This window comes from Syzygium oleosum, unplaced genomic scaffold (genome assembly GCF_021117445.2).
Source record: "Syzygium oleosum isolate NSW1041296 unplaced genomic scaffold, Sole_v2.1 Sole_v2.05, whole genome shotgun sequence".
In the NCBI taxonomy this organism is placed as follows: domain Eukaryota; kingdom Viridiplantae; phylum Streptophyta; class Magnoliopsida; order Myrtales; family Myrtaceae; genus Syzygium; species Syzygium oleosum.
The window spans coordinates 9,544,087-9,558,487 of record NW_026607489.1 but is presented as its reverse complement, the minus strand read 5'-3'; the positions used below and the strand labels follow the sequence as shown (position 1 = coordinate 9,558,487).

The 14,401-nt window shown below is 43.2% G+C and overlaps 1 protein-coding gene across 1 annotated transcript; it reads left to right on the top strand.

Annotated features, from left to right (window-relative positions):
• The first annotated feature begins 5,426 nt into the window (after positions 1–5,426).
• LOC115681675 (beta-amyrin synthase-like) lies at positions 5,427–10,604 on the top strand. Its single transcript, XM_030605691.2, has 16 exons — positions 5,427–5,653; positions 6,461–6,736; positions 6,845–7,042; positions 7,174–7,258; positions 7,550–7,716; positions 7,811–7,999; positions 8,107–8,220; positions 8,395–8,514; positions 8,623–8,745; positions 8,841–8,939; positions 9,125–9,181; positions 9,298–9,488; positions 9,570–9,747; positions 9,861–9,941; positions 10,061–10,144; positions 10,470–10,604. Exons 1-16 carry the CDS (start codon positions 5,453–5,455, stop codon positions 10,590–10,592), a joined length of 2,286 nt encoding a protein of 761 aa, XP_030461551.1. The 5' UTR covers positions 5,427–5,452; the 3' UTR covers positions 10,593–10,604.
• The last annotated feature ends 3,797 nt before the right edge of the window (positions 10,605–14,401 follow it).

Genomic DNA, 14,401 nt, shown 5'->3' with positions numbered 1-14,401 from the left:
CGGCTGTATACCTGAGAGGTCGTTTAATAATCTGGACAATTACGAGTGCGATATGCATTGGGGAATGCTATGTGCCTGAGATTGATACCGAGCATATCTGATTACTAATTGTTGATATGCATGTTTATGCAATGACATGTATCGTGTGTGCTCGGGGAAGCAATTGCCATGTTATACCACTTATGATATTATGACTTCGTGATGTGCTCGGGGGAGCATTTGCCATGCCTCGTTGGGTTGTAACGTGTAGGGCATGTGTTTGCCAAGACAAGGTAAGAATGCATGTGATTGTTTTGTGGTATGCTGGGTTGGGTTAGAATTGTATGTTAGGGCATTCCGGAGGTACGTGTTATCTTAAGCGAGGCCTAGGAAGTTTATTTATTGAGATTTTCTCATTGTTGTTTATTAACCATTTCAGACCCCCGACCTTGAATCGTCCTCCTCCCTTGCGTTTTGGCGTACCTATGGACATAGACACGGAGTTTACGGAGTATGCAGTTGGTCCAGACATGGCCTACTAGAAGCACGAGTCCACTGTCTAGGTCGACGAGGGTTTACCCGGGTGGAAGGCTCATCGGTTTGTAGCGTGATTTATCCGAGAAGGGGACGTGATATTTGGTCCAATCCATGGTTTTTGACAGACCTCCTGCGGGTGGTATTGGGGAGGAGGTCTGGGATCCCATGGATCTCGGTCCCCCGGATGGGGCAGTGACTGATCCGGAGTCCGACCTAGATGGCATGGAGTCCGATCCTGAGCCGCCTCTCGGTTACCATCAGTAGGGTCGATGGGTTTGGATACCTCATCTTTTTGGACTATCCCCCTTTTTTGATAGAAAAGCTAAGATAACCCGACTACCAATTCTTTTTTGTATACGAGTGGTCTGTTAGGAAGTGCCTCTAGTAAGGCTTGTATATATGAACCTTCCTAAGGTTGGCTTTATGTTTATAAAAGTACATTCGTTCGTTTGTGTATCAAGTGCTTCATTTTCTATCCCTCGTATGACTGTTGTTTGGGGTTGTGTAAGTTCGCTTCCGCATGCGTTTAATCGTTAGCAATTCGATTGGGTCGGCGACGTCTCTTGGGACGTCGCATTCATAAAGATCTAAGCAGGATGTTGCGTGCACGTAGGGTTCGGGGCACGACATAAAGGCTATTATGCACCAATCTTTGACAAATTGAAAACAAATACCAATTAATGACATCCCACATATAACATTCGGCATAAAAGTTAAATGAATAGCATGTTTTGCTATTAAGAAGTTGTTTGGTATAACTTTCCCACAATACCTTAGCGATGAATATTGGCGTTGTAACTTTTATGAGGTGCAAATTCCTTATAATTACAGTTCCTCCAAAACTACATAAATTTATAGCAGCTTTTGGGAGGAAACTTCATCCGATTTTAAGAGGCAAAAGTACACCATAAGTGCCACAACTTGTGTACGGCGATCACTTTGGTGCCATAACTTTTTTTCGGATCACTTTGGTGCCAAGTCGGAGGAAAATAGATCACTTTAGTGACTCCGGCCAAAATTCCGGCCAAAAAGCTGACCTGGCATTTATATTAAAAAAAATGGTGTGACTTATACACGTGGAAATTATGTGGCTTTTTTTCGAATTTTTAAACTTTTAGAAAAAAAAAAAAGAAAGGTTGCAGCAGCGGTGAGGGAGCCCTCGCCGCTGCTATCACCAACCCACCACCGCCGGGAAGGACCGGCAGTGGTGGGTGCAGTGGTCGGCAAGGTCGCCAGCCCCTGGCAGGGGCCCGGCGACCCTCGTCTCGCCCAGCAAGGGCCGGATTCGGCGAGGCAAGACCTCGCCGTCGCGACCCAGGCGAGACCGCGCCTCGCCTTCGCTGGGCGAGGTCGGCCTCGCCTTTGCTGGGCGAGGCGAGACCTTGCCGTCGCGACCCAGGCAACGGCGAGGTCGGCCTCGCCTTCGCTGGCCGAGGTCTCGCCTCGCCGTCGCGACCCAGGCGACGGCGAGGTCGGCCTCGCCTTCGCTGGGCGAGGTCTCCCCTCGCCGGATCCGGCCCTTACCGACCACTGCGCCCACCACCGCCGGCCCTTCCCGGCGGTGGTGGGTTGGCGGCAGCAGCGGCGAGGGCTCCCTCGCCGCTGCTGCAGGTTTTTTTTTTAATTAATTAATTAATTTAATTTAATTTTTTTAAAAAAAGTACACGTCAGCGGGCTAAACGGCGTCGTTTTTGGTTTTTAATGCTAACCGGACCTCTCCAGCGAGCCGTGGACCTCTTCGGCGAGCCGTGTCAGCGCCACATCGGATTTCCGGCGAGCCACATCAGCATTGGCACTAAAATGATCGTTTTTCAAAAAAGTTGACACCAAAGTGATCTGAAAAAAAGTTATGGCATCAAAGTGATCGCCGTATACAAGTTATGGCACTTCTAGTGTACTTTTGCCGATTTTAAGATGTTGCAACTTTAAAATATGTATTACCAAGTATGTAAATTACAATACACTTCACAATACAGCTAAACACAATCGAGCTACGTTCAATCACAGCTATATCAAACGGGCTCTAGTAGCCCATTACCCATTCATGCCATGAAAATGACAAAAATGGAATGATTTCAACCATCAATTTTAAGATGGATCACACAATTATTGCACCAATGGTATACATTTACACTTGCAATTTGACTTATAATCCAAGGCCCGAAATAGAACTATAATTCATCATCCAGAGATCAAAACAAAACTAGGCCGAGTTTCAAAATAGTCACCCCCTAAATGTGGGCGGAAAAATTGTCCAAAAACTCCTAAACTATTACACATTTTTTGTCAATTCAGTCTTAAATCTTGTAATTGTGTCAATTTAGTCATAAACTTTTTCACTTTTTGCCAATTGAGTTCTTCAGGCCAATTTTGGCCGGAAATCACTGACGTGGGCACTGGCTGTCATATGTGGCATGAACAGCGCTGATGTGGACAATATTTAATAATATTTTTTTGAATTTATTTATTTATTATTTTCTTTTCTTTTCTTTATTTTTTTTACAACTCTAGCCGACAAGGGCCACGACACCCTCCCCCAAATCCAAGCGAGGATCGCAACACCCTCGCCTGGTCTGGGCAAGGGCCTCTGCGTCCACGCCCTCACCAGAAAAAGTTGAAAAAAAAAGAACAAAGAAAAGAAAAAATAAATAAATAAAAATTCAAAAAGATATTAAAATATTATAAAAATTATCCACATCAGTACTGTATGTGCTACGTAGGATGGCCGGCATCCACGTCAATAATTTCCAGCTAAAATTGATCGGATGGACTTAATTGATAAAACGTGAAAAGGTTTATGACCCAATTGCCATAATTAAAAGGTTCAAGACTAAAATGACAAAAATTTAATAATTTTAGGATTTTTTGGACAATTTTTCTTAATGTGGGCATATCCTAAGTATTTCATCCATATGGCTTGACGACCCTTGAACCACTCCTTCAAAATCCTATGACGCGGTGCACCTCCAATGCGGGCTTCCTATTTAACCATACACTTACTAGGGGGTGTCAAAAAAACACACACACTTAGATATTGGTAGAGCTTATGATGGTCAGCTTTTATCTTAATGCTCCTCCTCCTCATTTTATAACATTAAATAAGTCATTGAAACACGTTAGAATGATCTTGCGAACATCAAAATCATTCTCCCCACAAATTGACGCACTTTCACTTATATTGAGTAGAAAAAACTCTTTGCAGTCATCGCGAAACAACACAAATAATCAATATTAGATTTGATGATACTAATTGTTAATTCTAATTAATTGTAAAAAAAAATTGTTTAGGATGCTTTAGGGTATAAGGACGGAAAATCCCTTTCCACATAGATATAACTTGGGCTCAAATTCACCTTGGGAACGTCGAAAACAATGTGTACGGAGTGTCCAATGGTTCAGCTTGTAGGAGGACCACTCCTCGAACTGAATTGTCCAATGATTAGTAGTTTTGTGGTCTCTTCCGCAAATAGGAGTTATCATGGAGGGTCAATCATGGGCGCTTCGACTTCTAAGAGGACCACTCAGCGTACTGAATTGCCCGCTCGCAACTGACTGTACAGGAGGGATGACTTCCGCGGAAAAGAGGAACGAATGCGTAGCAGGAAGAAGTCTTCAGGGTCTACATGGCTTCTATAAAAGTTCTTCTCCGTGAGGCTGTTCAATATATAGCTTAAGCTGCTGAGTCCATACATATCACTTCACTCATTCCTTCTTGCCCTCCCTTAGCGAAAGAGAAAATATTGGTTAAGCGGAGGACGTGGGTTCATGCTGCGAATGAACATGTTCTTCTACAAAATGGACAGCAAGCATATAACATGGGTTCATGCTGCGAATGAACATGTTCGACTACCAAATTACCGTCCCCTACTCTAGTAAACAACACAGCACCGGCTCATTTCTTGGCCTTCTTCACCGGCATCGTCTTCAACTTCGCGGGGCAACCTTCTTCACAGGGCGTCGCCTTCGCAGAAGTCTACACCACCTTCGCCGCTGGCTTCAACTTTGGCTTTTCGGCCGCCTTTCTCTTCACACCCACCGCAGCTTTCGGCTTCGCAGCTGCTTTGGGCTTGGCGGCAGCAGCAGCCTTCGCCTTGGGAGCTGTCGCCTTCGACTAAACAAAAAAAATTGTCCTCTCCCAACCTCGTCCCTAAGCTCGTTGTTGCTCCCCAAAAACTTCGAGAACCCGAAGCTCTTGTCGAGGGGCGGTCACCTGCCCCTCGGCCTCTGCCTCACTCCCTTTTGGGCGCGCGAGGGGCGGCCTTAATGTGCTTCGTCGGTGACAGCGGGGAACGGCCGCTTGACGAACGCCGGAGTAGAAATGAGCGGAGAAGCAGAATCTGAGAGCCAAAAAAGAGATTCAAAATTTGAAAGCGTGTTTGCTGGAGAGAGAGACGCTGGAGAGGAAATATATTTGCTTTTCTTCTTCGTCTTCAGATGAGGAAAGGAAAGGACGGAGAGGAGAGGAGAGAGAATTGCAGAGCAGAGAAAGAGGAAAGAGGAGTCGTCGGCTGGCTGGCGAGTCGGCCCCCACAAGCGCCACGTGGACCACGTGGCGCTTCCTGAGTGGTCCGGGACCACGCCTCCGTGGAGGTCCCGGACCACCCAATATTTTTCTCGTGAATGCACACCAGAAAGAATTCTTCAGGATCCACACAGCTTCTATAAGAAGCTCATTTCTACGAGGCTGTTTAATATATAGCTCAAGCTGCTCAATCAATACATATCACTTCACTCATTTCTTCTTGCCCTCCCTTTGCGACTCGGTACCCAATTTACCCTCGTAAAATGGCACAATTGCTTCTCATTTGTGCACGACTCCTTTGTTCCCGTCTTCTTTTAGCTGCCCTCTTAGTGTCGTGCTTTGTTGTTATCGTTTCTGCTACTAACGATAGATATAATAATCAGTTGAAGGGAGAGAGAAGAAGAGAGGACCAGCATGTGGAGGCTGAAGATAGCGGAAGGAGAGGACGGTCCCTACTTGTACAGCACCAACAATTACGTGGGGAGGCAGATTTGGGAGTTCGACCCTGAGGTCGGCACCGCCGAGGAACGCGCCGGGGTCGAGGCCGCCCGCCGGCACTTCTACGACCACCGCCACCAAGTTAAGCCCTGTGGCGACCTCCTCTGGCGCATGCAGGTACATAACATACACCATGCACCTTTTTTTTTTGCTAAAAACATATACCATGCACCTAAACACTCATACATACGCACTCGTTCTCATTCAGCAACATGCACACAAAGAGGCACCCGTACATACGTGTCAAACTCGACATGGATAGGTAGAATCAATTTCCAATTACGTTGATTAATCGTGTATTATGTCTCAGCGACGTATAGCCCAGGTGCTGTCGGGCCTCTACCTTTGAAGGAGAAGATCCGTGGCCACACACCCTGTCCTCTTGGCACTTCTTTCCTTTTCAAAAGTTTCGCTCTAGCTCAATCCCCCAAGTCCACCAGAACGTGAATATTTTATTTGTGTTCTGAAAATAAGCTTGTCACTATATTCTAAGAAGAAATGCTAGATTTTATGAATTAGTCGAGTGAAGCGATCGCCTCGATCTCGAGACTTTGGGTTCGTAGACTACTAGCACATATCCTCTGTTGCCACTACTAACGGTGAGGGACAGATAGTTTTTACTGAAAGCCGTTTACAAAATAAACACACTTATGGAGGGATGAATTATGTCTTCCGCATACAAAAAATCACTTTAATTACTTTAGAACTTTGGTATGCCATTTGTGAACTAATCTGAGAGTTGTTTGAATCCCCGTCATAATTCAACATTTTCATTGTGTTCTGGAAATGAGAAAGACAGTCACTCTCAAACACCAATTGGAATTTTACTGTTGTTGCTTGTCCTAAAGTTTAAAACTTTAACGTGTGGTAATACCAAGTGATGGGCAAGCTTAAACTGACGCATGGTGCATGATATCTGAGCAGTTCTTGAGGGAGAAGCAGTTCAAGCAGACGGTCCCGCCGGTGACGGTGGAGGATGGCGAGGACATCACTTACTACAAGGCCTCCACCGCCCTTAGGAGGACCGTCCGCTTCTTCTCCGCACTGCAGGCCAGCGACGGCCACTGGCCTGCCGAGATCGCAGGACCTCTCTACTTCCTCCCTCCCCTAGTGATTTGCGTCTACATCACAGGCCATCTCAATGCCGTCTTCCCTGCCGAGCATCGCAAAGAGATTCTCCGCTACATCTACAACCACCAGGTACTCTTTTTTCGCAAAAAGAAACAGACCCAGATGGAGAAAACAGCAGAGGAACTTTGAAAGACTTCGACTTGAAACTGTGTGAGTTTTGCATTAATTTTGTTGCAGAATGAAGATGGTGGGTGGGGCTTCCACATTGAAGGTCACAGCACCATGTTCTGCACGGCCCTGAGCTACATATGCATGCGCATTCTCGGGGAAGGGCCTGATGGTGGCCTGGACAATGCTTGTACTCGGGCCAGGAAATGGATTCTTGACCGTGGTGGGGTCACCTACGTACCCTCCTGGGGCAAGACTTGGCTCTCGGTACTCTCTCGCTCTTCCTTCAATAATTGACTAAAATTTGTGCTCCAGATTGTTCTGAGCATGTGTTTGAGTGAACCGTATAAGTGACATTGCGCTTGCGCTTGCGTGTTGTCTCGTCACATGCTCTGTAGATTTTTGGCCTTTTTGATTGGTCTGGAAGCAACCCAATGCCCCCTGAGTTCTGGATCTTGCCTTCATTCGTCCCCGTGCACCCAGGTTTGTCTTCGCAGATTTCCTTGATCTTGTCCTTGATGGTATCCTATAGTAGTCTTGTATACTTAATTTTACACAGGTATTGACACAAAGGTGTTGGACTAGTTTCCAAATTGAAACCACGCGGCGTTTTTGCTGAACCAAAAAGAATATGGCATTGGCTTGTTATTGAATTGGCCAACCTTCCAGATTTCCCCATGAAAGATAGAAAGTTTCCACTTCTGTTTCGTGTGACTGCGTTTCTCCTTAGTTATATGGATATGTTGTCTGAAAGTCCCGTTTTGAATAATGTAGCTAAGATGTGGTGCTACTGTCGGATGGTTTACATGCCCATGTCGTACTTGTACGGGAAAAGATTCGTTGGCCCGATCACACCTCTTGTTCAACAGTTGAGAGAAGAACTTCATACTCAACCCTATGACACGATTTGCTGGAGAAAAGTCCGCCATCTTTGTGCCAAGGCAAGTATCCCTAGCTGGTCCAAGATATCAATCTAGAATCAGATAATTTACGAGTCAGAAATTTTTAACGAAATTACTGGAATTGGTGTTGCAGGAGGATCTCTACTATCCCCATCCTTTAGTACAGGATCTGATATGGGATAGTCTTTCCATATTTACAGAGCCTCTTCTCAACCGTTGGCCCTTCAATAAACTTAGAGAAAAGGCTCTTCAGGTGACGATGAAGCACATTCACTACGAAGATGAGAACAGTCGATATATCACAATTGGATGTGTAGAAAAGGTAATGAATACATAAATTTAAGGAGGAGAAACACAGATATAATGCAAAATCATTGCATCGTGGGAAAACATCACTGAAAATATATTTTTCGCTTTTGACTTGGACAGGTGTTATGCATGCTTGCTTGCTGGGTAGAAGACCCAGACAGTGACTATTTCCAGAAGCATCTTGCTAGGATACCAGATTACCTTTGGGTTGCTGAAGATGGAATGACAATGCAGGTTAGCAGTAGTGTCACCGAACTATAACAGAATTGGGCTTAATTTGAAATGATAAGTACTTATGCTGCATATTTGAAAGGTGGAAGTATTCTTATAATAAGGAGAAGATTAATTTAGTGAAGTGAGACCATCTAGAGGAAAGCTTAGTTTGGTGGTTGGCTCATTCATATGCAGAGTTTTGGTAGCCAAGAGTGGGACACGGGCTTCGCCATCCAAGCTTTGCTTGCCAGTAATATGACTGAGGAGATAGCACCGGTATTAGCTAGAGGACACGACTTCATTAAAAAATCTCAGGTTTGATCTTTGAGTTTTGCGATCATCGCTTGCTCCAAACATCTTCCTGGTTTCTTTTGCTTCCTGACATATGCTGGACTGCATCGATCTGTTTTTACAACATTCCAGGTCAAGGACAATCCTTCTGGTGATTTCAAAAGCATGCACCGTCATATTTCTAAAGGATCTTGGACATTTTCGGATCAAGATCACGGTTGGCAAGTCTCTGATTGCACTGCAGAAGGTCTGAAGGTAATACTCCAATGAATGCCTTCACAGTATCTGCAGGTCCAATCCAATCCTAAATTGCTCAGTTTCTCACTAAATCTCTTTCCCTGTTTATTCAGTGTTGCTTGCTTTTCTCAATGATGCCACCTGAAATTGTTGGTGAGAAGATGGAGCCAGAGAAATTGTATGACGCTGTCAACATCTTGCTTTCTCTACAAGTGAGTATATTATTGTTTTTCTTTCTTGAGAAGACTGAAGAAAATCTTTGATCTAGGCAAGAAATATTGGCTAAACTTTGTTTGCTCCGTACATCCTAAAATCACGTTGCCACTTGATTCTTTCGTTGAAGTATGATTATAAATTGTAATATCATCACATCATCCCTGAATGCCACTTGTTCCAGAGTAAAAATGGCGGATTGCCAGCATGGGAGCCTGCAGGAGCTCAGGCTTGGCTAGAAGTAAGTACTTAATAAATTTTTTGGAATTCCTTGATGGTCCTCACAGACTTAGACAAGTTTGTTTGTTCATAAATTACTAAATCAGGACATTATTTATCGTCATTTGTCACTTGCAGCTCCTAAATCCGACAGAGTTCTTTGAGGACATCGTCATCGAGCATGAATATGTTGAATGCACTTCCTCAGCTATCCAAGCTTTAGTTTTGTTCAAGAACTTATATCCCGAGCACAGGAAGAAGGAGATTGAGGATTTTATATCAAATTCCGTACAGTATCTGGAGAACGTACAAAAGCTAGATGGCTCGTGGTATGTTACTCTTCCATTGGGTATTTGTGTAAAATTCAGATAATTTAAGGGAACAGCTTACTAATTGAGCAATTCTTGCAGGTACGGGTGCTGGGGAGTTTGTTTTACATACGGCTCATGGTTTGCGCTTGGAGGACTAGCAGCTGCAGGCAAGACGTATAGCAATTGTGCTGCTATCCGCAAAGGAGTTGCTTTTCTTCTACGAACGCAGTTGCCAAACGGCGGGTGGGGAGAGAGCTATCTTTCTTGCCCGAAGAAGGTAATTTCTAGAGGGATCATTCCCAGCATGTTCGGCTTTTGCTGTTTTAGTTGCATGCTTTTCTGGCAACATAGAGATATTAGTTTTTCTAATTGCCAAATCGGTTGATGTAGGAACACGTTCCCCTTGAACGAAACAGATCAAATCTGGTGCAAACCGCTTGGGCTATGATGGGCCTGATTCACGCGGGGCAGGTCAGTGGATGATATTGTCATTTGGGTCTCAGTTGCATTAACCATACTTTGGTGATAGTTACAAACAATATTCAATGCAAAGTTTCTGACTTTGGTATTTCATCTACTACTACTATTAGGAGGAGAGGGATCCAACTCCCCTGCACCGTGCTGCAAAGCTGCTTATCAATTCACAAATGGAAGATGGTGATTATCCTCAACAGGTTTGTACCTTTCAGTAAATTGATCTCATGCAGGGTCAATACCTCAGGAATTAAAGGAGCGCGCGCCACCAATATCCTTGGAAAGAATTTCCTGTTCACTAATCCATACAACTAGGAAAACCTAGAGATGATTATTGTCCACGCATATTATCCTTAAAACAATTTGTTCAGCTACACAAAACATGGTCCGGAACTAGGGCAAATAAAGAAAACTGATTAAGAGAGAGAACCCGTTCAGTAAGAATTGCCTTACAACGAAACCACATGATCTAAGCATGAACTTTGCCTGTTGTTATTATTAATAGTAAAAAATTTTGCATTGCAGGAAATCACTGGGGTTTTCAACAAGAACTGCATGTTACACTATACCGCTTACAGGAACATATATCCATTGTGGGCTCTCGCGGAGTATCGTAGGCGAGTTCCTTTACCGTCAACAGCCCTTTGAAGAAACAAGGAATATCATCACAGCTTGCACGTCGAGAAAACATAGATTTCACGGGCACAACAGAAATCAAAACTCATGTATTTGGTTTCTCTAGTATGATGGGTGTAGATCCGACGGACTTGCGGTCGTAGAATAGAAGATCCAAGCTAATATTACGGTGTATCCATAATTTATTTTAATGTAATCTATTTGCTGTTGAAATAAAAGGAGATGGTCAATTACAAAGTGGCTGGAAGCATTGGAGCACTTACATCACTTTTTGTATTCCTTTTCTTCTGGTGTCGAGTAAAAATTGCTAATGTCATTGTTTCGTCGGAAGTCGACTCCGTGGCAAAATATTTTTCACGAAAGTCCTTTGATTTTATTAGAGGAGACAAGTTCTATGGTGATTCTGGATAAAAAATATCACAAATATACAAGAAAATCGATAACTTCACTTCAAACGGAATTGAACGTACACAAACTGTGCCGGAATTTAATCGACAATAAAGCCTAAGAACGTAATCACTTTGGATGGAACCAAACGTACACAAATTGTGTTGGAACACAAACTGTGCCAAAATTTAATTGACAACAAATCCTGATAACATAAAGATGCAATGCTGGAATTTAATCGAGATGCGAATCTGGAAACTACACCTAAGAAATATCCTAGAATTTAATCAACGACGTGAGTATGAAAAGTATAACTACAGTGAAAACTATAACTACAGTGCAAAATTGAAAAATAACATGTTTGTTTGATTGTGCGTGGGAGACCTTCGAAGAGAACGATGTGGCTATTTAATGCATATAATCAACAGTTATCAACGGAGGTTACAAATAGATATTACAAAGGGAGCTTACAAACGGTTACCGAACAGTTACATTGACTCCACTATGATGGTTTCTTCGATTTCACTATCTTGACAGTTACTTTATTCCACTATGTTGATGGGTATATCTTGGACTGCATCCGAGATTGTCGACTCCACTTTTTGTTGATTCCTTCAAGTTATCGATTTATAAAGTTGTTGATTCTTCAAGTTGTCGATAATTCTGTTTATAAATAAGTAAACTCTACTCTCATCGACTAAGTCTATTACTTGTCCATAATAATTAAAATTGATCTTTTTTTGGTGCAAACAGTCATTTTTCCTTTTTATTAGAATAGATACCGATGCAAGGGTTGCAAATATTTATTCATTTTCATTTTATTGTCGTTCTTTAATGATGTACTCTTTTCCTTTTTGTTCCGTATTGAGTTCTTTGCAATTTCATCTTCTTTTATTTAATATTAAATTACAAGATCCGTTGATTTTCCCATTATTATACAACAAAACGGTAGTTTATGGGGAAAAATATAGGTTATGAATTACTTTCCTATTTTATTTACTTTTAAATTTATATTTATTTCTAGATTCTACGGTTCACACAATTTGATTTCAATTTAAAGTGGTCTTTTTTCTATATTTAATTTGTATGGGTATGTCTTGATCATAACAATACACCGTCGCCCACTTATTAGTGGCGACGATACCTCGCAGTTGGTGCCAGGAGTGTTCACGATGCCTTGGGAGTGAACCATCTTATACAATGTTGTTAATAGTTTACATTGGCATATCATTATAGGAAAAATAAAGCATTGCGTTCGTATTTGTCATACATGATTATTTTGTACTTGTCTTGAACTCACGTTGTTTGTTAGTACCGGATTGAGTGGTAAGATGATCTTTCACCTTAAATTTAGAAATTTCATTTACTAGCTTCGACTCATTTCTCTATTTTTTTAGATATGTAGGATGTATACTCCCACTGCCACTGCTTTTTTGGCACTCCCATGTATTTTAATTGGGAACTGAGACACTAAAAGTGTCAAAACTTGTGTACGGGGCTCACTTTAGTGCCAAAAGTTTCCGCCGGATCACTTAAGTGCCAACTCCGGTCAGTTTGGCCGGAAATCCAACGTGGCATTTTTTATTAATTTCTAAAGCCGATATGGCTCGCCGGAGGATGAGTTAGCATGTACAATCAGCATTTTTTATTTTAAATAATTTTTTTTCCTTTTCTTTTTTTCTTTTTCTCCCCTCGCCCGCCGGTTGCCGGTGGCTGGCCCGGCCACCGACAAAGCCCGAGAAGGGCTAGGCGAGGGTCGCCCTCTCCTGATCTGGGCGAGGCCGCCTCTCGTCGGCCTCGCCCGTGGCCAGCGAGGGGCGGCCTCAACTGTCACCGACGAGGGTCGCCTTGCCCAGATCTGGCGAGGCCGCCCCTCGTCGGCAGCTGGCGAGGCGACCCTCGTCGGCAGCTGGCGAGGCGACCCTCGTCGACGACAAACGAGGCCACCCCTCACCGGCAGCTGGCAAGGCGACCCTCGCCAGCGACAGGCGAGACCGTCCCTCGCCGCCCTCGCCCAGCCTTTCCCGGGCTTCACCGGTAGCCAGCCCGGCCATCGGCAATTGACCGACGAGGGGAGAAAAGGAAAAAAAGAAAAGGAAAAAAATTATCTAAAATAAAAAATGCTGACTCATCCTCCGCCGAGTTACATCGGCTTCAGAAATTAATAAAAAATGTCACGTCGGATTTCCGACCAAACTGACCGGAGTTGGAACTTAAGTAATTGTTTTTCAAAAAGTTTGGCACTTAAGTGATTCGACGGAAACTTTTGGCACTAAAGTGAGCGCCGTACACAAGTTTTGGTACTTGTAGTGTCTCAGTTCCATTTTAATTGTGAATACCAAGATATGCTTGTACCTGAATCGGCGGTAGTATATTGTTGGACCACTTGGGGGTTTCGATGGTCCCCTTGGTTTCGACGGAGATGACTTGTAGATGAGCATGGTTGTCGATCTGTAGTCTAGTTAAGAAACTGTTTTGTGAATTCAAATTCCTGTTTTTGACATTTCTTACGCCACAGCATCTATAAACTACAGAATATGCTAAAGGAAGTCAGGTCTCAACAGAAGGTGATGTCTATAGTTACAGCGTCTTCTTATTAGAGATGTTCACGGAATTAAGTCCCACTAGTGACATGTTAAGAGACAATTTGAATCTTCATAATTATGTTACTGAGGCTCTACCCCAACGAGCTATATATGGAGATTACCGATCCCGTGCTGCTTCACGAAGGAGAGAGCCACAACAGTGCCCATAATTCACTGCACGAAAGAAACGGCATATTTTGGGAATGTTTGGAAACAATATATTGCATTGGACTCGCTTGCTGTGGAGGAGCCTAGAAGACGCATGAGCATCGACAAAGCTGCAACCCAGCTGCACTCGATCAGGAAGAAACTTTTTGCAGCTTCTTTGCTTGGATAGATGAGATGAGATGAGACAAGAATAGATGACATCGAAAGTAGCAAGTTCTTCATTTCCTATAATGAATCTCTCGTGCTATTTGCGAATGAAAAGAGAAAGGGCGATGACTTTCCGAATTTCCTTGTCAATCTAAAAGAGTATTGTCCCGACATTCCTACTTTAAAGGATTAGCCATCAATTCACACTTTTTAACATTTTTTTTGTCAGACATTTCTTGACAAATTAATGGGATAAAAAGCCAAAATTATGAGCCAAATTGACCTGTAATTACGGATTCAATATACACGAAATGGTACAAGAGCCCCTCTGAACTCTACAAGGCTCTCTGCGCTCTATATGGCTCCATTGCTATTAGGGTGTCATCATGCTTTGTTGATTGAATCTGGTTTGTACGTCTACCAGAAAAATAGTGATAAATATCATATAACTTGAAAAAATTTTTTGCAACTTGTTAAGGTCTATCCGAACCGCTTAAAAACCTAAGTTGCAATATGTTTTATATAAATGTGGCG

Excerpts from the sequence above, each read along its gene's own strand:
- LOC115681675 (XM_030605691.2), top strand. The coding sequence starts at position 5,453 with ATGTGGAGGCTGAAGATAGCGGAAGGAGAGGACGGTCCCTACTTGTAC. Across the intron at positions 7,717-7,810 it reads TCCGCCATCTTTGTGCCAAG|GAGGATCTCTACTATCCCCA; the intron begins GCAAGTATCCCT and ends TTGGTGTTGCAG. Across the intron at positions 9,748-9,860 it reads ATCTTTCTTGCCCGAAGAAG|GAACACGTTCCCCTTGAACG; the intron begins GTAATTTCTAGA and ends CGGTTGATGTAG.